Genomic DNA, 24,538 nt, shown 5'->3' on the forward strand with positions numbered 1-24,538 from the left:
AGAAAAAACAAACAAAAAAAAACACCCTATATATATATATATATATATATATATATATATATATATATATATATATATATATATATATATATATATATATGAGCGGTTTCATTTGGATTCAGGCAACGAGGTGCAGTCGTATTTTTATATTTTGTGGCGCATGTTCCAAGAAGAACAATCCTTTTTATTTTATTGTCCTGACATGTTTAGTTTCCGAGAAAAAAAAAAAATCTCAAAGAAGCGGGAAAGAAGGACGAGGTTTTGACGATTGTCGTGTGTGGCGTTTTTTAATCACTCTCAGTATCAAAGCATTCAAAAGAGAGCGTCTCTATTTTTTTGGCTAAAACTCTCCTCAGACAAACGTTCGTGAGAGCAGCGATTTTCAAGTGGCGGCTTTAATTATTTATTGTCATGGGGTACAACAGTCCAGAAAAGTTTATGCGGTTGAAGGATAAAACTCGCACACATATGCTAAAATATATTGTATATATCAGAAGCTTTTTTTTTCTTTTCTTTCTTTTCTTTTTTGTTGTCTTAGCGGGACGAGGTCATAATTAAAGCTAGACATTGGCCATTCTAATAAAAATTGGCTCATTGCCCCGCTTAGCATCTGTGTTGATAGAGTGAAGTGTCGGCTTCAAACGCGTCTTCGTTGTTTGAAAAGGGAGCAAGATAGAGGCTCTCAATTTCTGCTGGGTCTTGCAATGCTGACCAGAAATATTTCGAGCCTCCCACCGGTCGCGACGAAAGTTGGCAGGTGGGCTCTCATAGTACTAATTATGGCATGTAAAGGTTAGTCAGGTTTACTTAACACATTGATTATTAGGAATATGAACCTGAAACCTCTCGACCTTTATCATTCACGACATGTATATTCACTGTGGCAACACTATTGAAAAAAAAAAAAAAAAAAAGTTTTTTAGCGGATTTTTATTTCTAGTAAAAAATTATTTTTCCTGGTTTATGGACTCTTTTCACTTCCAGTAAAGCCGGAATTAACCGGAAGTCACCGGATTTGCCGCAATTCGCCGGAACTTACCGTGTTTTTTTTTTTGGACGTCCACGGAAGGTTTTTTGGAAGCCTGTAAACCGTGGTGGTGTATGTTTACCAGATGCTGGGCGATTCGGTAACAATTAAAACGGTTAGTCCATAGAGACCTGAAAGTTCCATGTCTTTATTTCGTAGAGTCGGTACCAGTGAAACAATTTGCACAGCTCTAGACAAAAGCAATCAGACCAAATAGGAACAACCGAGTTCTTTGTCGCAAAATATATCTTTCAAAGTACTCACAATACCGCTGGCTGGGTCAATTCCTAAATGTACGGTAGTTCAACTAATAAAATCGAGCAGGTGCACCACACGGACACACTTGCACACTGTCAGTAGCACGCTTAGCGAAAACCACGAACGCGCGGAACGAACATCCGCCGCCGTTGAGAAATCACGGGCAGAGGCACGGCGTCTCCGGCGTCTTTTTCGCTCACTGGATGCTTCTGAAGCCGGACGGACAAAGAGGCCTAAGGAACAGGTCACTCAAAGATATGTTATTTTTATCAGCACACCCAGCTGCTCTGGAAGATACAGGTCGCACACATGGAACAGAAAGCCGACACAGCCGGTCGTTGGAGCGACTGACCATGCAGAGCCTTTGGTAGGGCTTGCCTGTTGGTACGGTTGCTGCAGCTCTAGTCGTTGGGATTTTTGTCGTTGCTTCCGGAATCCGTAGATCAAGAGGCCTTCGCCGATAATTGTAATTTCAAATACGTGTTCTTTTTTTTTTCTGTTTAAGTCGGGAAGCACGCGAAAAGCACGTAGGAGTATGCTCCTTGGTCTCCATGGCAAAGTATCCGAGTGGTGCTGACGGCCATGAAACTATCGCATAGGATTCCATTGTAACGTACCTTATTTTTTTTTTAGGTTTTGTAGGTTTCGTCGTACGCACGTTTTGCGTCATAGCAGAAGCAAAATATACTTGGCAGACACTTTCTGCTTCTGCGCGTTAAATGCCACGACCAAAGCAAAGCGGAGAAAATACCTGGCCCCCGTCAAGTGATACTGGTCTCCTACGTCACCATCGAGTGATCGCAGCTCCCCAATCGGTCGCGTTCGGGGCTAATAGTACGCTGCGGTATGGTGTGTAAACAAGGCCGCACAGAAACGTTTCTTCGTTAAATGACTACGGTCCCCTTTACTCGTCCCGGTTAGCTGACTTCTCACTCGCGTTCGAAATTTAGCAGTCGTGCAAACTCGTCGTGCGATGGATTGAGAAGTGGTTTTTTGAAAACGCGGTTGAATAACCGGAGAGTATGCGTCACGATCGTTTATAGGGGCCCAATGATGTTTTCGAAACTCCTCAGCTAAATGTAGACGCAGCCTGCGGCAAACAAACGAGTCGGTACAAGAGGGCAACAACACCGCGAGATATGAACCTCGTTCAGATTCTCTAATCTGGCCACTTCGCGAAAGTCGGCGAGGAATCCGGCGGCAGTGATTGGCCGGCGCCGCGCTTGACCTTGGCGCCATCCAGTCACGGCGGCCGAATTCCTCGCCGACTGTTTCCCAAGTGTCCAGATTAGAGCCCGTTGTCGCTATCGGTTGGCGGGATATCAAGGCTGCTTTGAGACTTCTCGTGATCTGAGCAATGTCGCTTCATTGTTCTCGATTCAAAGAACTTTATCGTACCCCGCTCCTGCAGCTCGCCAGTACCACTCCTATTGGCTTTGAAGACGGCGCACGCTCTGTCGTCTCCTTCGTGTTCCCCCTCCTTCTCCAAGGCCTTAGGCAGCGTACGCTCGAACGACGTCGCTCGCAGCACCCGACTCGGAACGTAAACAGCGATGGAAGGTGACGCAGACCAGACCGATGCGAAGGACTCGCCGTGGCTCTTAACCGACCTGTACGGTCGCTCCTGCCTCGAGGAGGTGGAGGAGCCCCTGCGCGGTCGGGTGACGGGCGTCTTCCCCTCCTGGCTCCGTGGCCGCCTTCTGCGGAACGGGCCGGGTCTCAACTTCGTCGGTCCGGACCGCTACCAGCACGCCTTCGACGGCCTGTCGCTGCTCCGGCAGTTCAGCGTGGACAGCGGGGAGGTCAGCTACCGGAACCGGTTCCTGCGCAGTCAGGCCTACGTGCGCAACCGGAAAGCCAACCGCATCGTGGTGGCCGAGTTCGGAACGGCCGCTCATCCGGACCCCTGTGCCGGCGTCTTTGAGAGGCTGGCCTCCGTGTTCACGCCCAGCATGACCGACAACGCGTTGGTGAACGTGATGCCGATTGGAGACGAGTTCTACGCCATGACGGAGACCCCCTACGTGCACAGAGTTGACCCCGCAACTCTGGAGACGCTGAGCCGCGAAGACTTGAGCAAGCTGGTTGCCGTCCATATCACCACGGCCCATCCCCTCGTCGATCCTGAGGACGGCTCCACCTTCAACGTCGGGACGCAGATGGGGTCGCGTCCGGCCTTCGTTCTGATTCGGTTCCCGCCTTCCATCGAGTGCCCCGACGGGTCCACGTCGTTGCGTGAGGGAAAGGTGGTGGGCAGGATCCCGATGCTGTCCCGGTTCTTCCCGAGTTACATCCACAGCTTCGCCATGACCGAGAACTGGTTAGTCGTCCTGGAGCAGTCCCTCGTCGTCAGTATTCTCAAGCTCTTCCTGGCGAAGGCGGTCGGTACGAGCTACGGGGACACCCTCTGGTTCGATCCGAACAAGAAGACTAGATTCCACGTGATGGACAAGAGGACCGGCGAATTGTTCCCTGTCGTCTTCGAGGCGGCTCCTTTCTTCACGTTTCACCATGTGAATGCCTACGAGCGGGACCGGGAGATTGTCGTGGACCTCTGCGCGTTGGACGACGACGCGTTGATCCGAAACTTGCGTTTTGCTCATCCCAGACCTAAGAAGAACGACGGGTTAGCCAGTGTCCGCCGTTTTGTGCTGCCGCTGGATCCGGCTGTCAAGTCTCCGGCACCTGTGGAATCGCGCGTCTTGTCGGCAGAACTCGATGGACTCGCGCTCCGCGCCGAGCTGCCCAGGATCAACGACCGCTTCATCGGGAAGCCTTATCGGTTCGCGTACCTCGTCGGTCACTCGGACGGACTTGCGGAGGAGTGGTTTGTGTCCAAGTTGAACGTGGAGTCTGGGCGCTGGGCGCGCTGGAAAAGGCCCGGCTGGGTGCCTTCGGAGCCCGTGTTCGTCCCGCGGCCTGGCGCAACCGACGAGGACGACGGTGTCGTCGTCATTTCGTTGCTGGACGCCGAGGACGAGAACAAGCTGTCGTTCGTGGCCTTGGACGGCCGGAGCTTTGAGGAAATTGCCAGAGCCGAGTTCGAGACGCCCTCGGCGAACCCAGCCGATTTTCATGGCTGGTTTGTCCCGGAATGATATGATGGCGGTATAGACGCTTTACACACGCGCCAGATTGAGCCGCCATAGCCGCCCTTCTCTTGTCTTACCGAAATACCGAGCCACTGAAGCGGGCGTTGACGGGTCTTCACAAGGGCCTATGCTGGGCACAAGAACACAGTAGCATCTAAAATGGCAATAACTTGTCCTGCTGTGGTAATGATGAAGTGAAGCGGACGGATTAAGAGGAAACAAAGACTGAAGGTCAGTTATGGCGGCGCCCATGCACAGCTGCTGTAAAGCGTCTTCGCGAAGACAAGCTGCCGGGGTGGGAACAGAAAAGAATCCATGGAGCATATGCCTTTCAGTATAGGCGAAGTACATCGGGTTCGAATGAAATGCGAACAGTGGATCCCATGACCTTCGACAGGTGCTGCGCCTCCTGGAGGCATCTGGAAACTGATAAAACTGCGGGGACGAGAGTAAAGCGCTGGGAGGGTGCGCGTCCTACACCGGTGTGTTTGAACCGCGCCCAACACAACTCAAGCTTCCACGCCGCGCCCGTGTTGCTCTAGAAGTTCTGTCACTCTTCGCATTTCATTCGAACCCGAGATTGTACGTACTATCGGGGAAAAATGAAATGCGAACAGAGGAGCGCGTGGCTCGCGGTACAGGCTGCGCCACCTGGAGGTGAGCCTAGGTGCGAGGATGCGTGGCCTACTCCGATGTGTTCACGCCCTTCGCTCTGCGCTCCCCAAGCTTCGGCAGTGCGCCTCTCAGTGCGCTGAAAGCTATCACCGCTGTCTTTGCTCGCTCGGCGCGTGCGGCGAGCTTCTTCGCACCGCACGCGCTGAGCCAGCAAAGATAGCGGTGATAGCTTTCAGCGTACTAAGAGGCGCGCTGCCGAAGCTTGGGCAGCGCTGAGTGAAGGGCGTGAACACATCGGAGTAGGCCACGCACTCTCGCCCCTAGGCTCACTTCCAGGTGGCGCAGCCTGTACCGCGAGCCACGCGCTCCTCTGTTCGCATTTCATTTTTCCCCGATAGTACATGTCTGCGCGGTGCGCATTCTGATCGAAACAAGTTCGACGGCGCGTGTTACCGCAGTTTAGGGCGCACTGTCGGTGCCTAGTGAAAGATAATTTATCTTTCTTTATGTGATTCTGCTCCCTTCTTTACCCCCCATGCTCGCGCGAGAGCAGAGTCAGGCGATGAAAGGCAAGCGGTTAATGGTCCGGAGACCGTGTAACTCCCACCGCACTGTCAGCTTGGGGGGGGGGGGGGGGGGGGGGGAACGCAGTATCTCGCGTTAGCGTCAAGTGGGACTGGAAACGCGAGTCTGGCCCTCGTGCTGGTAGGGGAACCGGACCGTTAACAGCGTATATCGAAATCGACTTAGTCGGAACGTACTCGGCGCTTGCTGATTTATGACTTATTATCAACTGCAAGCAAAGTGAAAATACGAAAAAACAAATGATAATGGTTGTTTATGGATCTTTACTCGCTAGACAGCGAGAAGTTAGTCCACTTTAAAACGGCTTTGGGTGTCTCGGTTATAGACGGGAGCTCTGGCAAGTGCAGTATGACGCTGGCCTGAGTTACTTAACCTGCGTCACGTTGTAGTGATTACGCGACTGTTCGCCGGTATCACGCATATCGAGATATGGAAATCACATGTTCTTCTATGGACACTCTTTGTTCGAATAAATCGTAGTCTGGTAAAAATTGCTTTTATTATATTATTTACGCAATCTTTCTTTTTTATGTTCTTTTGTTCTTAGAAACGGGTGTTACATATTGAAGGCGTGGTGTTCGGTTCAGTAATTAAGAACAAAAATAAAAAAGATCCTCCAATGAAATTTGGACTTTCGATTATAGTTTCTTTTACCTCATTTCGTTTCTTGATGCAGGGTCGAAAAGAAGGGGTCAAGGTAACAAACTCCAAACCCACACTATTCCTCAGGTATATTGAATTGATGCGAGCGTGCTGCGGAATGCATTACCTTTATCTAAAATACTCAAAAACCAAAGAAGAAAAACATTAAAGATGTACACGAGCGGCCACCCTCTTTCAATTGGCAACGACGTCAGCAACGATGAAAACGTCGTTGCTAATCGGAAGAGTGTGGTCATCCATGTGCGTCTTTAACGTTTTTATCCTTCTTTTTTTTTTGCGTATTCATTTAACAACGCGGTCGAACTAGCTAGTTTTACTTAGAGACAGGCAAAAGAAAAAAAAAAATATGCGAGACAAGTAGTTATGCTGGGAAACAGGCTTCTAAAAGTCAACTCGCTTGAATGTTTACGCCTGTTTCAGGCGTAAACATGCAAGCGAGTTGACTGTTAGAAGTCCGGTTTCCCAGTGGAACGGCTGGTCTCGCATCTTTCAACAACTCGTCGTCGGCATCCATACAACCCGGCGCTGTCCAATCACTCGGAACGGGATCGCCGACGAAACGTTAAACCACGACACCTCCCGTCTTATCAGATCATCTATCGCCTCCAGGAAGGAAAGATCAATTAAACAGTACCGCATGTTTAAAAAAAAAAAATATTTGCATTAATAACTTTCATAAAGCGCGAGCTGGGAATACTTAACATTAGTTGAAACCAGTGAAAAGTAAAAGGTGTTTTTTTTTTTTTTTGCACTCATTCCCACTTATTTTTTTTAACCACCCTTTTCCATTGCTAATCTTTGCTGTTTCACAGTAGTGGAGCAAGTCCATCACAAAGAGAAAAAGCAAAAGAAGGAATGAGAGCGAGATTTTTTTTTTCAAATTAAAGTAACCTTACATGATGGGGGGCAGTATTTGCATAAGTCCGATTTCTCAGGGTGTCTCGCATTTTTCTTTTTTTGTCTTCAAAATATATATGAAAAATAGATATTGTTGTGCAAGTTATGCCTTAAACTGCTATTTGAAATATCCCCAGTTGAAGGTTTAAAGGAACTCGGAAGGAAATTTTGTGCGATTGGGAGAAAGACCAGGGGAAGCCACGGTATGTTTTCGTAAATAAAAAAAATAATAACAAAAAAAATCTTTTTTTTTTTTTTCGGAGGAGAGGGGGGATGGGGGGGGGACGTTGTGTTCAGGCAACGAGGAGCAACCCTTTTCTTTCCATCACTCGTCAAATGATTCTAGAACAATCATCGAGCGCGGGGACAGAGTCAAGTTATCGTGGCAGAACTTCTCACGAGTGAATACAATGGGCCGGTGTCCGAACTCAAGAAAATGGCGCCCGAGCGATGCTTTTCTTTGTCGTCAATGGGAACATATCGTCGACAACTAGCCATCGCCAACTTACTCGAAATTCGCTTCGTTTCTTTAAAATGACAGAGCCGGAAGGAGGTGGTCAAAGTATGTTTTACTTCTAAACAAATTGTTAGTGCATGGGTTTATTTATTAAGGCAGGTCACTCAATATTGTCGAGGAAAACTGTTGAAATCCCTTTTTTTACCACCAATTTTAGACATCGTAGGTGATCACGGCACAGCGAACATTGCTGTTTGTGACCACGTATGATACAAGATGTGACTCCAAACCTGATGGCAAACTTAAAGGGGCGGTGCAACGATTTTATGATTAAAAGAATTTGCATCTCGTCATTTTTACGTTGTTTATCGTGTCCCAGAGTATAGAGAAAACACTTCCTTCATTAAAAAAGTCGCGATTCCGCTGCATAATCGCAAAGCAAAAGTCGAGCTTTTTCCCCCACCTGCAGCCCCAAGTGGCAGCCGAAGGAACTACGGCGGAAAGATTACGTGACCTCGCTCGGCTCTAAGCTGCAGCATAGCGCCCGCTAATGTGTGCAGAGAGAGGGAGGGGAAGCGTCCTCCGAGATAGCACACGGAAAGCTACACGGCACTCCGAAGGACGTCACTGGGAGTGCGACCAGGTGTGACCCTGAAGACTGGGAGTGAGTTGAGGGGTGCCCGAAATACCAATCTTTATCTTTTTTTTACGCAAAAACTAGGACACGCAGGCGAAATCGGTTTTCTGTTCTTTACTTCAGAAGTGTCAGGGGGCAACTTCCAGAAATCTTTGACCGAAGTCCGAAAATCGTTGCACCGCCCCTTTAATCGACGCGAGTGTATTGGTGATGTAAGCTTTTGACTAGTTTCGTTCCAGACAAGGAAGCATTCATCTCCACCATCATTCACTTTTCTCGGATTGCTATGAGTTTTACCGTGGTGCAGAATGTCATGGCACAAAAGTAAGTTAGCAAATGTTCGGTTCGGTATTACGACGGCATCGGCGTCGTCACGTTTCCTTCTCGGACGACATATAAGTCCACTGAATACGCTACGCCTCAGTGTAGCTACACTTCGCCCGTGGATGGATGGATGCTAATGGCTCTACCGTACCCTGTATAACGGGCGGTATCTTGCGCCATCTAGCATAGAAAGCAAAATTATTGCTCCATTTTGGTGTTTCAAATTATGGTTGCCCAGCCATCTGAAGCTTTATCTAAACTCTCAGGAAACTGTTCTCCGTCTTTCAGAAACGGCGAAACACTCCGCGAGAAAGCCAAGCGTCATTACCCGCACTCTGTCACTGTTAGACAAACTAAAAAAAAAAAAAGAGCATTTTTAAACTGTGACGATTGCCAAATTTGACCGCGCTGCACGAAGAACCAGAATGGCGGCGCCCACAACTGAAATCGAGGAACGGAGTGCCGATTTTCTGCGCGTATACTTTGTTTAGTGACTGTAGAGCGACGCTTACAAAAGTTTTCGGAGCGGTCATACTCCTGCGCCTCCTGGCGAGGCGGGCCTTCCGAGGGGACACGCAACCGAGGCGACCTGGCGTCCTCACGACGTGACGCCTTCGTCGTTGCTGGGCTCTCCATGACGGCGTGAAACGCGAATCTTCGCGCATCATCGGCGGCTCATTAGATTAATTAAGCCGGGCGGCCGGTCAGCGTCACAGTTTCCGAGAGACTGGCTCGCCTTCCGGGGCCGTGGACCGCTGCATGCCGCGCTGTGTCGTCGCCAAACCAGCTGGGACCGCACTCCGAACTTCGCTCTCTTTTCCATTCCTCCCTCTTCTGCTGTTACTTGCGTTAGGTGCTTAATTGACGCCCGGAGCGCGGGTTCCCGAATGCAACAATCTCTGTCGTCATTGTTTCTTTTTGTATCTTTTAATGAAATTGAACCTTTTGTCATTCAGGTTTCATGCGCTTCTCTCGGTTTAAAAGAAAAACCACAGACACTGTCCTTTTTTTTTAAATTGTTTTATAGACTATTTTCGGGGGCATTTATTTCTTTCATCTTTTTCTACGTAAGGGGTTTTGATATATATATTTTTTTCGTTTGCCCCTCCCCTACTCAAAGGCCCTCACGAGCGCTGTAAGGTATCTAAAACAAGTGAATAAATGAATAAATAAATAAACGTGAAATGCGGCAAATGATTTCCGGTACGGTGCGGCTCCTCTCCGTTCCGGGGTTTATCGAGTCATCCCACATAAAGATATGTCATGAACACTTGACGGCCATACTTCGTCTCGCCGGCGTACCTGGACAAACTCGCCCGGCGTTTCGCCGGTTCTTCAGTATTTGAAATCCATCTCTACCTGTTTTACGCTTGTCGCCCTTAGCACGGGCTGGACTTTGCAGTAATGAAAGGGTTTTGGTACCTTAGTTTAGATATCTCTGCTGTAAAAGCAACTTAACGGTGCTTCCTGCATTAGCTCTTGTGCGGTTGACAATGTTCCAACTATCCGTCAGTTTGCAACTTGTTGGTCACTGCCAGGCCCGGGGTGGCAAGCCAAGCTGGTCAGACGGACTCTTGGCGTTGCCTGGCGGCAAGCGCTCAGTAGTTCATTTTTGTTTTTATCGGTTTATTTTGTTCGCTTGGTTCAGAATGGCGCCTCCGGTTCTTACAGAGACTGCCGGGCTGGAGTGTCTCGTTTTGCATGGCCTCTACGCGTGCCCGAAAACAGCCGCGTCCTCCTTGCAGACAAACTAACCGGTTTCGAAGGCACTCGATAGACGGGAGCCCGGCAATCGACCTCGTAAGAGGACAGAGAAGCATGGGATGGCCCTGGGCAGTGAGGAACTTGGCCGATTTTCTTCTACGCTCTTCGATCGATTTTGGGAAAACCTTTATCGCGCAAGAGGAAAACCTAACGCAACGCGCCTATGCTATGTCTCTGTGTGAAACTATCGAACCACGAAATCTTCACTGAGGCGTTTCTGATACCGGTTGTATTTGTGGCATTGTATTGTGCAGATATACTGCACTCTTGTTCTCTCTCACGTTCGTTCAGTTATTCGTTGTTTCTATTTCTATTCTTATTATATACTGGGCCGCTGTCTGAGGCGGCTGCATCAATGTCGGAGTCGTATTTTTAGAATATTTCATTCGGTGAATTTGTGATACGACCACAAGTTTTCCGATGGAATAGTATGTCTGCACTTGACGAAAATCTCAAGGTGCTGAAGAGTATTATAATTCATTCAGAAGCAAAAATGGAGCGCGCTTGGAAGCAGTTCCGCTTCCGTGCAATATGTGGATACCCTAGAAAACACAAACACGCACATTCGGACGCTTGCCTCTTTTTTACACGTTCAGGTTCCTATCCTCACTTCAAAGGCACCAATGTTTCCAATATCGATGCATAAAGGATCCAAGTGCACTCTTGTATTTTTTACGCTTTTCGCTCGATTGTAGCTTTTCATATAGCGCTTTATTTCCCATGGCTTTGACACGCCCTTGTTGAGATGTCCATTATCCCAGATCTCTTTCCTGATGGTTTGTCGCCATCAAACCTCGACCACGGCAGCGACTGTCTGCTTCCAGCTTTCGTAGTGGCTTTGATCATCCAGGAAACGATAGCGAATTACAGGCCGTGAAGCCGGAAGGTGTTTTGTTATGTGAGCGTCGCTCCTGATTTTTTTTTTTTTTTTCTTCTTCGATAGTTGGTAGGTGTGGTCGCGCACGCTTTGCTCTTCACGTTTGCTGACCATGGAAGAACTCACAAACGCGCCAAGAGGCCGTCTATTTCTGTGTTACTTTTATTTTACACATTTTGCGCCAGCAGTGTATGACTAATAAAACAATCGTTTATTAAAAAATAAATTTAAAGATAACGCTTTTGAGAATGTGTTTTGCTGATAAACCTGTTGTTTACGAAACTTTAAATTAAGCAATGTATTTTCTGAGACAACCTATAGTTTCTGGCGACTGATTTTTTGGGCCATCCAGATGAAGGTATGTGGAGTTCGCCATGTGCTATTTAAATCCTCTCTTTGCAAACTATCTTTGTTTTATTAAAAAAAGAAAAAGAAAAGAGGGCGGCAGCCTTTAGTTGTGCATACGGTTCAAAAACAAAATACCAAAGCAAATAACAGGTCTCAAACTCGTTGTGCATTCGGCGTAGTAAAGTAATTGTCATAGGATAGAGAGGAAGAGAGTGAACGAGATGATAGACCGAAAGGGTTTGATTGTAGAATTGAACCCGTGTCAATGAAGGGAGCAGCTCCCAAGTCAAAATCGAAAGGCAACATATACACGAACTCAACTCTCCTACGTCACGTCGCGGTGGTGGCGCGCCGGACGCACTTCCGGTCTTGGGCGGTGGGCAGAAGTCGCCGTGCCCGACATGCATTCCTCTGTTCCCTTGGAAAAAAGGAGACAAAAAACCTGCCTTCTCGTCAAAATACTGCGACGGGGGTTGTACCAAGAGAGTCTGGGAAGGTTTGAAGATCAGCTTTCATGTGTTTTTGCCCCCTCCGTTCGTCCGAGAACGTGGATAGTAGCCGCGAAAAGGGCAAACCAGACGCTGTCGAACTACGATTGCGTGCGCGGGCAACACTTTGTGGTCGCCAGGTGTATTTGCTTTGTTCCAACATAAACGAGAGAAAAGCGCCAAGTTGTCCGAACCACCCACGGGTTCGGTGCGTCTTCAAATTCACACGGCCGCCTGATCGTTCGAACTTTCGTCTGCTCTTTCAAACGTCTGCTTTTTGTCGTCTGCTCGTTCAAACAAACGCGGCCCGTAGACCAAACTTTGGCCCGGTGATTGCAATAAGAAGTAATTGCAGGCCTCAAAAGACTTAAGTAGGCTTGGTGTAAATAGTAGATACAAGATGTTGATCATTGGTACCGGCGGCCATCACCGACTTGTTACGCTTGGTCTGTTCCCGCTTCCGATTTTCAGTATATCGACGTCGATCATCGCCGCTATCTTCTACACTTTTACAAAACGAGCGACGTCGCTACCGAAAATAGCTGGAAGAATCTCATCATGGTTTTGGCGTCCATTCTGCGGCGTTCATGCGAATGAATCGCCGCATGTCAAATTATTTACGGAAAGTTTAGCGGCGTAACGAGGATTGATAATTTCGCTTAGGCGATTAAATTGGTAAGACATTGCGATGAGGACGTAGAATTGACAATTCCAACGCGAAAAAGAGTATGCAGACTCACACAGACGCCGACAGCGCGACATTCGAGTGGTTTGTTGACGCGGGACGCGGTGCTTCTTGCCCGTACCCCATTACGCATGCGTTCGAACTGTCGTCTGCTCTTTCAAACTTGGCTGCTTTTTGTCGTCAGCTCGTTCAAACGACAGCGGCCCGTAAACCAAACGTTGACCCGGTAATTGCGATAAGAACTAAGTGCAGGCCTCAAAACACTTTTGAAGGTTGGTTGGGGTAAGTAGGCTAAGTGTAAACAGATACAAGAAGATGTTTATCATTATTGTTACCGGTGGCCATCACCGACTTGTAATGCCCGATTCTACTTGCGGTTTTCAGTATCGACGTCCACCATCTCAGCTACGGTCCACGCTTTTGCAGTCCGAGCAACGTCGTGTCTAAAAACAGCGAGCAGAATCTCATCGTGGGAGTCGGGCTTTAGCGCCCATTCTGCGGCGTCCACGTGAAATGAATCGCTCCACGTCACATTATTCACGCAAAGTTTTGCCTCGTTAGTTTTGCTGAAGCCGCTCAAGTAGTCAGACATTGTTAGGAGGACGTAGCATCAACAATTCCAACGCGAAAAAGAGCACGGGGACTCCCACCGACGCCGACAACAACGCAATTCAATGGTTTGTTTATGGGCGACGGCGGGCTTCTTGCCCACCATCCACCGCGCATGCGCGGCGCCGGTGGCGTCCGCCAGGGGCGCTCCGGTTTGTTTGTAAACATGAGTTGGTGTATACGCTTTGATACTCTTTGTCGGTCATTATACGGAACAGTTCATACTAAGTATATGCGTCACTTTTTTTTTCTTCTTTTTTTTTGGGGGGGGGGGGGGATTTTTCATGTTTATGAGGGATAGCTCTTCAAGCTCTTTCTGTTTATTGTTTTGCAGCAGTTAGAAGACACAATTTCTTTTCTTTACTGTTCACTCAAGTTCGCCGCGGAGGCTTCCTTTTGAACGTGTCCATTGTTCGACTGCGTGAGGCCTGCACCGTGGGCCTGTGCCACGCGCTCTATGTTCTCCCCTCGCTAAAATAAACCTGGCCGGTTGTCGCTGAGAAGTTCATACCCTTAAAACTGCGTGAGTCCTGGATAGAACGCCAGGCTAGCGGCCAGATCATCACGAGAGCCGATAGATCGCCTCGGCTGCACGCGGCATCCAGTCACCAACGCGATAAGAATTCGGGTCTTGCGCAAATTTCCCGGGGCTATCTCGTCCGAGCCTCTGCCACACTTGGCTCTCTCTGTACGCTGCTAACGAACCAACTATCGGTCCGTCTTAATTTGCACGCTGCGCTGTGACGTCGAGTCTCCCCGCGTGCTGCAGGGATGAACGTCACCTTCGGTTTTGTCTGCCCATACTTCGTCGAGTCGACCGAGGGCCGGCGTCCCGTCCAGTCTGCGCAAACAGGCAAGAGGAGGACGCGGGAGCCCTTCTGCAAATGGGCTCCTGACAGGCTTCCTCTGCCGTCCCGTCGACTGTCCTCATCACTCGGGCCGCTGATTAGCGAAGTGCGAACGCAGCCCAAGTCCGTTTCACTTTACGATGTACCGCAGCGGAGACTACGAGCCATCCCGGCGAACCCAGCGCTGCGAACTGATCACGTGAGTGGTCGCCTCCAGAAGGTCACGTGATACCAGGGCGGCATTGGATTGGGCCTCGATGGCTCGTAGCGTCCTCGTGCGGTCCATCGTCGGGTGAAACGGGGAATAGCGGTGGAGCGGCCGGAGTGCTAATCCCGGTCGCGATCAGGAGAGCGCGACAATTCGACGGGCGCCTCGTCGCGGGCTCACGAGCATCGATCTCGACGAGCGGGGGGCGGACGCCCGACCTGTCATCCCTTTGCTACGCGGGCTGCCGTGCGTGTGTGTATGCATGCATGCGGGTGCGGCGCTGTGTGTGGTACTGCACACATCGTGCATGTGGAAGCGTCGCTGGCGATCGAACGCGCTCGCGCGGATCGCTCGAACTGTCCGCTCGCGTTGATGTTCGTACACACCAGCCGAGAGTTTGCCGTTCGTTCTCGATCGGCATTTTCTCGTCGGAAATGTCGGAGGGGCGCTTGGGCCAGTTCCACGTAGAGGACAAGGCCGGCGCATGACGCCATCGTTGGTGGCTCCCCAACCCGTCCCACTGTTGCCGGAAAACGGCAGACACACCAGTCTTTGCGTCGCCCCCCACTTGTGGTAACGCTCGTAGTGAGGTCGGAGTTGCTTCCAAGACCGCTTCAATGTATTTCATCTTCTCTCCGCTCTCTGACAACCAAGTTATGCAAAGACTACTTCGCACGAAATATCCTTACATGTAAGAGAGGACTACTTCGTACGAAGTTACAAGTAAGAACTTGTCACTAAGTACAAACTCCGGCCTAAACGTTTTTTTTTTGTTTTTTTTTTTGAAGGCGACATTAGTGTATTGGGCGGCGTAATGAGTGCACATTTTTGTTTTGTTTTGTTTTTTATCATTCAGGCAATAAGGACCGAACGCTCGTTTGTTGTTGGTATTGTTTTCTCGTTTTTTTTTTTTTTTTTTTGCGAAATGTTTATTTTGGGTCGTTCCTAGGTTTAAGAACTATTAATGTGTTTTGGATGTTTTCACTATGTACCCTCCTGCATAATGCCTAATGGCGCAACAAATATGCGTGTAAATAAATAAATAGATAAATAATTCAAAACGAGCAACAGAATACAGTGGATTTATGATGTATCTTTCGTACCATATGTTTGAATCGCTATCGATTTCCAAGGAGAAATGATACCGTCCGAATGCTTTTGTGTGTGTGTGTGTGTGTGTGTGTGCGTTAATCTCGTTTAAGTAGCTGTGCTCTAATATCAGGCCATTACCAGTAGCATACAAAGTGGTTTTAAGATATATGTCCGAATTCGGCGGTCGCCATCTTTCAAAGGATCTCGCTACAAAGAGGTTGATGTCGCCCGAACCACAAGTTGATTATAACACTGAAGTAATTGTTTATTAAGTGCGTCAATCACTTTGTCGTTGTCGACATGCACGCGGAATTAAGCGTGCGCATCTTGTACAAGAAGAGGCCTTTCTTTAGTTGACGTGCCAATGTTTGTCTGTGACATCTCAAGCGTCTCGCGTCACGTTGGCGGCTAACTTGGCCCGTCTCTAATGGGCGACACTGTACAGGGAGAAGCAGTTGGGCGTGGTGACGTCACCGTGCTTAGTGGACCGCGAAAGATGGAGGAGCCTTTCATCATTGTTTCTTCCTTCTTATTGTTTTTAATTTTCTCTAAAGCTTTGTTCCGAACAGATGAAGCGGGATGTCGTTTGCCCGCGCCAACGTAGCGAGTGATTAACCGAAGAACCGCAGAATCACGACTTCAAATGAGAGGTTCTCGTTCGCTCGTTGGGACGTGTCTCCCTTCTCTCGTCTCTTCATCTCATGGCCTGGCTGGAACGGTGGATCAGCCTTCTCTTATAGTAGACGCGAACTTTTCTATTTTATTAATAGTATCATTATTATTATTAGTTCGCTCGTTCGTTCGGTCATGAGGTTCTGAAGGATGCAAACACGCCGGTAATCTTTGAATAGTGAGAGCTGATCATGAACCTTTAACAGGGTCAAGTCCTTGAGGTTGTAAAGTGGTATGAGAGTTTTCGTTCGGGTGATTACAGCTGCTTCCTAACGTCTAAGATTGTAAATAGTAACCACAGACACTAAAGACGTAACGTAATTACGAGAAAAATAACACCTTTTTTAAAATTTGATTTTATGGTTCCCAGACCGTTTGATCGTCGCGTGACATCATTCTTACGTGACGTCATGGTGAAGTCATGGAGACAACCAATTAATAGAAGAACGTATTTTTTGTCCCTCAATCGCAAGTGTTGTCCTGCTTTTGCACTGGTTCTGCTTTCCCGCTGCCGTCTTTCGAGGCTCTTTGAAGGGGGCATTCCGTCGGCCTCGTGGTAGCCAGGCGTCTCTCAGCCGAGAGCGCCAGGATGCCAATTGTCGCTCATCCTGTTGTGCTCCCGAGGACAAACCTCCGGCTTTCATTCGTTTGTTCCTTTTACGCGACACGGCCGATGGTGTAATAGGGAGTTCTAGTAGAACCGTTCTAATAACTCCGATATCAATACCCGTTATTGATACCCATTATTGGGTTCGCTGGTATTATTATCCTCACTAATATTAAGGTTTAGAATACACACTTTTTTTTTTTTCGCTAGATATGTGTTACGAGAGAGCTGGTGAGATGAGATGTACGTTTTCGGAATAACGTTGGTCGCGCCGGATCTAAGGGCACCATTGCACCGTGATAATTAGTGCACTAATTAATGGGAATTTGGCAATGGACTTTTTAGAACTATTTAATGGCTGTCGCTATGGCATCTATGTCGGCTTGTTCGGAGTCGAAAATGTGCCGCAGCGAGTTATTAAAATCCCTTACAAAGACCGCTTGAATCAGACTGGAAATATTACGAACGAACAAGGCAAAACTTGTTTCTTCACTTTTTTTTTTTTTGGCAACGTTGGCGATTGCGTCGGACGTCAGGACAGGATTGCAGCGGGATAATTAGCGAACTAATTAAATGTAACTCACTAATTGCCTTTCTAACTTTTGCCTTCCGTAGGCACATCGCAATAGGGGCTATTCACTGGACGCCATATTTGAGGGCGAGGTTTAGAGCGCATGCTGAGAACGAACTTACACTAATATGCTGCTAAGACTGGGGATCTTGATGGTGCGGAATGCACGTTACAAAAGAACTGTGGAAGCTCGCCGTCAGCTCGCACTCAGCAGTCGCGCACACAGCTATGGCCGCGAGTGAATACCCCTTAGGCCAGATGTTTTGATGTGGCCTTGTTATGGTTTCTTCTCCTGGCGTGGTTACCTTGCAAACAACAAGTTCAATCAATCAATCAATCACTTTATTTTTCTTTCATGGGAAAGAAGGTAGCTGGGGCAAAAAGCTGCAACATGTGCAGCTTGACAAGGCCCCAGCTCCAAGACAGCAGCGCGCGTACAGGGCTTTGTTCAAAAATCAAATCTAAAATGAAAACATTCTTCAAGTTCAGAAAAGCCCCCCCCCCCCCCCCCCCCCCAAAAAAAAAAAAAAAAAAAAAGACATTAACAAGATCCTAATGTAACATGATATTAATTGACACAGTACACATACAACACGAAGCCTGAAATTCACAACCTCAACAGCATCCACATTAAAGCTTCAAATGGTAAGCTATGGCTAAGATCTGTTTCAACATTCAGTTTGTTCAAAAAAGATGGAAGTATGTATGTAAGCGATGTCAGTCCATAGTTTGCCTGGGGGGTGGGTACACTCCACTCTTCACTTCGCCGTGTGTAATAGACACTAGTATTTTTATTTAAATTTGCTATTTGTAGAAAACAACTATGTTTATTATTTTTTTTGTGCTGTTTTATAAGATACTAGAAGGCGGTAGTAATGTAGGTGTGTTATTCTGACAACATTAAAACGAACAAAAAGAGCATCTGTATGGTAAAAATAGGACACATTTGCAACCACTCTTAGAGATTTGTTTTGCAGAGTTAGAAGTGTTTATATATTGAATGGTAGTGGTACCCCATACCAGGTGACAATATTGAAAATATGACTGCACGAGGCCGTGAAAAATTATTTACTTAAGTTCGGTGGTGTTTGAAATTATCATGTGGAAGCTTGAAATCATTCTGCTCTGAAACCAACACTGCCAACACCGTCAAAATTGGAGTTCTTACATTACTCTTATTACCGTCGATGAGAAATGCTTGGCTGACGTCATAGTCGGCATTCGGCCAATCGTGGCAGGCCGACCACAGCGACACCTTTGGTCGCTCACGTCGCCAATAGACGTTTTTCTACATTACCCAAGCACCGAGGAGCATGCTGTGAATGTAGTTATACGCGCTGAACGTGCTGGCGTCTGCAGTAGCATGCGGTAGCGACTGTTCTAAAGCAAAAGCATAAAACAAATTTCATCTTGAACGCGTGTTCGTCAACGCCTTAAGGCCGGTTCAGACACTTCCGTTTGAGTGCGTTTGACTGCGTTGCGTCGAGAACCGAAAGCGAGTCACCGGCACACCTGTGCTTCGTAGGAAGCGTAAAATCCAATTCAAGGAATCATCTTGGCAAGCGATATAAGCAGCAGGGATGTCCTGGTTTCTCGCTGCCGCAACGCAGTCAAACACAACTGTCTGAACCAGGCTTGAGTTTGGTTATTTACTTAGAATCTTCTATACGGTGAAGGCGAGCGCGTGGGGCGCGTAGAATTGCGTTCCCGGCATTCTCCTTGATGCTTCGGTAATTTTGTATCAGCGCCTGGTGGATTTTTTTTTTAGAGCGCAGCTCTTAGGGGCCCGTTCCCGGCTTGAGCGGCGTCGGCGTCGCCGTTGGCGTAACCAAGGTCACGTGGCCCCCAAGGTCATCCCAAGGTCACGTGACGCCCAAGGTCACGTGACCCCCCCTCCCGAAGTCACGTGACAAGCCAGGTCACGTGACCACCCCCAGGGTCACGTGACCCCCGCCGAGGTCACGTGACCTCCCCGATGACGTCATCGCCACTGATGACGTCACCGGCATCGTCATCGTCATCATCACCGATGACGTCATCGGTGACGTCACTGATGACGTCATCAGTGATGATGACGATGACGATGCGGATGCCGGTGAGGTCATCAGTGACGTCACTGATGACGTCATCAGTGATGATGACGATGCGGATGCCGGTGACGTCATCAGTGACGTCACTGATGACGTCATCAGTGATGATGACGATGCGGATGCCGGTGACGTCATCGGTGACGTCACTGATGACGTCATCACTGATGATGACGATGCGGATGCCGGTGACGTCATCAGTGACGATGACGTCATCGGGGAGGTCACGTGACCTCGGCGGGGGTCACGTGACCCTGGGGGTGGTCACGTGACTTCGGGGGGCATCCGCATCGTCATCATCACAGATGCCGTCATCAGTGACGTCACCGACATCCGCATCGTCATCATCGCTGATGACGTCATCGGAGTCCGCATCGTCATCGTCACTGATGACGTCATCAGTGACGTCACTGATGACATCATCGGCATCGTCACGTGACCCCCCCCCCCCAGGTCACTTCACCCCCCAGTACCCTCCCCTCCTCCTCCTCAAGAGCTGCGCTCTCATTTGGTGTTACAGGGAGTTGTAAACGGCTTTCACTTTTTTTTTCACAAGCAAGAGTAAGGATGCTTCAACTCCCTTTGTTGGTGCAAGCACGTGCAATGCCAAGGTTCTATGCAATATGAAAATTAAAACCTAACCACGTGGGCAGCATGTGCACTACCCACAGTACAGTGAACCCACAGCACGGTGACCCACAGTCAGGAAAACAGAAGCGCCCCTAACGAGCTTCTCACCGCGATAACCCGTCGAAAAAGAAGGTACTATGGATTGTTTAATTTTACGATAACGGCGTACGTTTGGCGGGCTGGTGACTGATACTAGTCACGTGACGGTGTGATGTCGTGCTGTCTCATGACACCGTTACATCACGTGCCATCGGGTATATGCGCGGACGCGTAAACGGACAAATTTCTGGTAGGGCGCCTGGATATTCGCGTTCGGTGGGTACAGCGATGGTCCGTTCGCCCCCAAGCTGACAGTGCGGTGGGAGCTATGTGCTCGTTGACCCATGCAGACGTCTTTGTTTCGAAAACGTGATCTCGCCCACGCGCAGTGAGCGGGGTCAGGTGACGAAAGGGAGGCGGCTGATTGGCCCGGCGAGTGCGCAGCTCCCACCCCACTGTCAGCTTAGGCGTGCACGGTGTTTGTTTGCGCACCATAGGCGGCGGGCGGAGACTCGTCGTGGCCCATCTCCCGGCTGCGTGCTGCACGCTCCGTTGTCACCCGCGACGAGGGCGACGTGGCCGCTGATTAACGTTTGGGTCGGCGACCGCAAATTAGGGAGGCGGCGGCTATCTGCCCCTTTGCACTAAGTCGGGGCGGTGGCGGCTGTCCGTCCAGATAGGCGGGTGTACACACGCCGGGCCCGTCGACTGGGCCACGCCTGATGCACGCGCGGAGGCAACCAGGCCCCAACTCCTATTCGAGAGGAAAAAGGGGCGCGTTGCTATCTGCCAGTCCGCAGATAACTTTCTTTGGGAGTTGGGGACAGAGTTTAGAGACTGGACTCGCTTTGTGCGCAGCATCGTATTTCTATTCGCCCCTCTTTTTTGTTTGTTTTGTATTTTCGCAGGGATTGAGATTCTTTCATAGAGCCGCGGGCGTTGTGCCATATTTTAATACGAGTTTAGGCTGTCTCCGACTTGGGGCACAAGTGACTGTACTTGTAGAAATTTTGTTGTTGTTGTTGTTTTCTGCGATATTTCACTTGTACAGCGGTCACTAAACTAGATTCCCGCTCGTTGGTGTCGAGTACGCGTGGCAGCAAGTTCCCACGAATGTCGCTGAAAGCGGGCCTTGTTCCACAATTAATAATTAGTTAGTTAACTAATTATAAATAAGAAGATACGACCCCAACGTTCGAACTCGAGACGCGGTTACTAAGACATTCTTAATTAAGTTCTCGGGGACTCCAGTGTGACGTGTTTACTCTCTCGACGCACTGGTGCTCGGCGAAGCGCAATCATCCTCTGGCGCTGACCAGGCCAAAGCTGTTATTACGCGAATGACTGTCTTTAATTACGCCGGACCAGCTCGGTTGGAGGTGATGCTGCAGAGTGAAGAGAGAACAGCCCCAGTATCAATTTGGTTGATTTCCTCTTTGCGAGGACGCGTCCTCTTTCCGAGCCGCGGCTCGCATTCAAAACAAAATTCGCGGGATATTTACCCCGTGCGGGTTGGTGGGTGGGTTTGTAAATGCGCGCAGTACATCTCGCTTACGTTACTTGACACGCGTGTACTCAAAAGTAATAAAGACGGATGCGACTCTCCATAATTGAAAATGCGCTGTAGCAGCGCATATAGCTGGAAGCATTTTTTTTTTTTTCTGGCGCGCGTTTTTTTTTTTTGCGTATTTTTCCATATGATCGCGTTTAATTTGCATGCTGGGGAAAGAGAGAGAGATTGAGGGAGGAGGATGGGTCCGGTGTCGTCTTCTGCTTTTGGGGTCTCATTTTTCATAATTCGCTCTCGCGTCGTTGATTTTCCGGAAACCCGCGATATTCTCTCTACACTTTGTTTTACCTTGCGGTGGACCGCAGCTGGCCGTTAGCAGCCATTCTGCAGCGCTGTGGACGAATCCCGTGACAACTCGCACCGCTGCGCCCCCTTTCGGAGGTCACGTGACGCTCCCACGGCGTTGGATTGGCCACGATAGCTCGTCGCGTTGCCTGCGGTTCACCGTAAGGTTAAAGGGAAGATGGGGCACTTCTACATTTGAGAAAAAACGCATGAATTGCGTTCATTTGCCCTTTAGAATAACAGATATCAAAATTATATTTCAATGCGACGCGCCGGAGAGCCACAAGAGCAATTTCAAAATAGGGCTGAAGCCCCGCCCCCCTAGCCTTGGGCAGCCAAAAGAGCCGTCGATGACGTCACGGACAGCGACTGTCTTTCGCGTTTTTCTCGCGTTTAACAATACTTACGCAGCAAATGGTTTGGGTATTCGGGTTCAGGGGATAAAAATACACTAGAATTCACTTCTAACTCATTTTTTCCAAGAAGCTCCGTAGCTTCCCTTATAAACGAAGCCCGCATCTTTCTTTTCGCGTCCTTTTCGCGGGGGGGGGGGGGGGGGGGGGGGGGGGAGGGGAGGGGGAGGGGAGGGGGAGGGGAGGGGGAGGGGAGGGGGAGGGAGGGGAGGGAGGGGGGGGGGAGGGGGAGGGGAGGGGAGGGGGAGGGAGCGAGGGGGGGGGTTTGTCTTCTCTCCTCGGCGAGCGCTTTATCGGATGATGCGCCGGCGGCATTATTAAAACGTGGCCTCGCAGATGTGTCGTTTCGCTGCGGCTGCGGGCGAGGCGGCAACTGATCCTATTCCGGCGCGAGCGGGGGAAAACGAGAAAGAAGACGCACGCGGCCCTCGTAATTTCCGGTAGTCGCTCCGTCGTGTGCGAGGGGGACAATCCGGGATAAAAGGAGGGATCGAGAAAAAAAAGATGACGGAAGACCAAAACAAACAGAAAAATCTGGTTTCTTCTCTTTGATTAAAAACCGTTGCTCGTGCTCCGGTTAAGCTCCGGTGTCTCGTCTCGGGGATGGAGGCATCGATCTCTGCCGCTTCCGGGGGTGATTTGGGGGGATTTGTGGTGGCAGCCGAGACGTCGGGTGATTGACTTCGAGGTTAGAGTACGATAACAAAACTTTCTATTCATTTCTTTTCCCCGAGATTGAAGATGGGTTTTTGTGCTGTTGGGGTTAACGTTTTTAGACCAATCAGTTGACAAGCTCCACGGAAGAACGTCATTCGAAAACGGTTCGTTCCCTGCACGCGAGCAGGTACGGGCGGATAGATTTTCTAACGCCAGCGGCACGAAGGCTTCCACGGGCTACGGAAAAGGACCGTTTCCGAATGATGCTCGTTTTGCGCAAACTCGTGCAAAAACATTACGTTCATCATTAAAAAATATATATATATATATATATATTATCTACCGGGGGGAAATGTGTATCCAACGTTCCACCGGTTTCGTCGCTTCATCCGTAGCGAGCGCCACCGAGCGGACGCGCCACGAGAAAGCGCCAGGCGTTCTAGGAAGCTTGACTTAGATCTACTAACGTTGGTGAGAGTATCGTATCGTTTTCGAGCTTGCGCTCGTGAGTTCTCGTCGCCAAATTAAACATTTACTTCGCTAACCACCATGCACTACAAAGCGGCGTATAGTGGAGTGGCTCTAGCAGGCCCTACCTGACGTTTGGGTGGAATGGTTCGTTCTTAGTTTGTGCAAATTCTGAAGTACCGCCGCTACAAGGCTGCCGTACCTCGTCGTGAATGGCTCGTTCGAGACCTTGATGAACGTAATAGGTCGCCTGACGGAACGCCGACAATAGAAAGCTCTCGAATAAGGGGCCCCAAGGCTTGGGGGGTCCCAAGTTAATAAGGGCTCACCACTGCGGGCATGCTTCGAACCCAAACTGTGTTTTGGATCGAGTTGAGGCTCGGCTAGAGCACTGCACGGGTCAGAATTTCTAGGCCCTTCCCGACCCGGCTCGGTAGAGACACGGCCCGGGCCCGGCCCGAGCCCGACAGAATTTTTAATTTCTAGGCCCGGCCCGACCCGGCCCGGAGGAGACACTGCCCAGACCCGGCCCGAGCCCGACAGAATTTCAATTTCTAGGCACCGCCCGACCCGGCCCCGATGGCTGTAGCCCGAAACAACCCATTCCCGTTTGAACCCGTCCCGTTTCCACCCGTTCCCGAAACGAGCTCCCCATTTGAACCCCGTCCTGTTTCGACCCATTCTTTAAACGCCCTTCGCATATGAACTCGTCCCGTTTCGACCAGTTCCCTAAACGCCCTTCTCATTTGGATTTGTCCTGTTTCGACCCATTCCCTAAACGCCCTTCTTATCTGAATCAGTTTCCGAAACACCCTCTGCGTTTGAACGCGTCCCGTTTCAACCTACTTTTATAAGGCCCTGCACATCGCAACCTCTTCCCAAAAGTCTCCATCGTTCTAAGCCTGGTCTGCGCAACTTTTCTGTTTAATAATATGTTCTTAAGTAGCTTTACATGTCAACGCGTTCTTAAAATATACAACCCTTTCAGGCAAGATTAAGTTTAATATATTCGTACTTAATTCCTTTAAAACGTTTTTTTTCAAGATGGTTCCCAAAACGTGCAAG

General features: G+C 49.2%; 2 protein-coding genes across 2 annotated transcripts in view; both read left to right on the forward strand.

Annotated features, from left to right (window-relative positions):
* LOC8027741 (neural cell adhesion molecule 1) overlaps positions 1 to 24,538 on the forward strand; it is a 534,141-nt gene that overhangs the window by 44,015 nt on the left and 465,588 nt on the right. The gene's annotated exons all lie outside the window — the stretch shown is intronic.
* On the forward strand, positions 504 to 4,461 carry LOC8036943 (beta,beta-carotene 15,15'-dioxygenase). Its single transcript, XM_002412096.5, has one exon. The coding sequence runs from the start codon at positions 2,839 to 2,841 to the stop codon at positions 4,381 to 4,383; it is 1,545 nt and encodes a 514-aa protein (XP_002412141.4). The 5' UTR covers positions 504 to 2,838; the 3' UTR covers positions 4,384 to 4,461.

Source organism: Ixodes scapularis, unplaced genomic scaffold, assembly GCF_016920785.2.
Source record: "Ixodes scapularis isolate PalLabHiFi unplaced genomic scaffold, ASM1692078v2 PGA_scaffold0__279_contigs__length_252992795, whole genome shotgun sequence".
NCBI lineage: Eukaryota > Metazoa > Arthropoda > Arachnida > Ixodida > Ixodidae > Ixodes > Ixodes scapularis.

Bases quoted from the DNA above. Each gene is read 5' to 3' on its own strand.
- LOC8036943 (XM_002412096.5), top strand. From the start codon at position 2,839: ATGGAAGGTGACGCAGACCAGACCGATGCGAAGGACTCGCCGTGGCTC.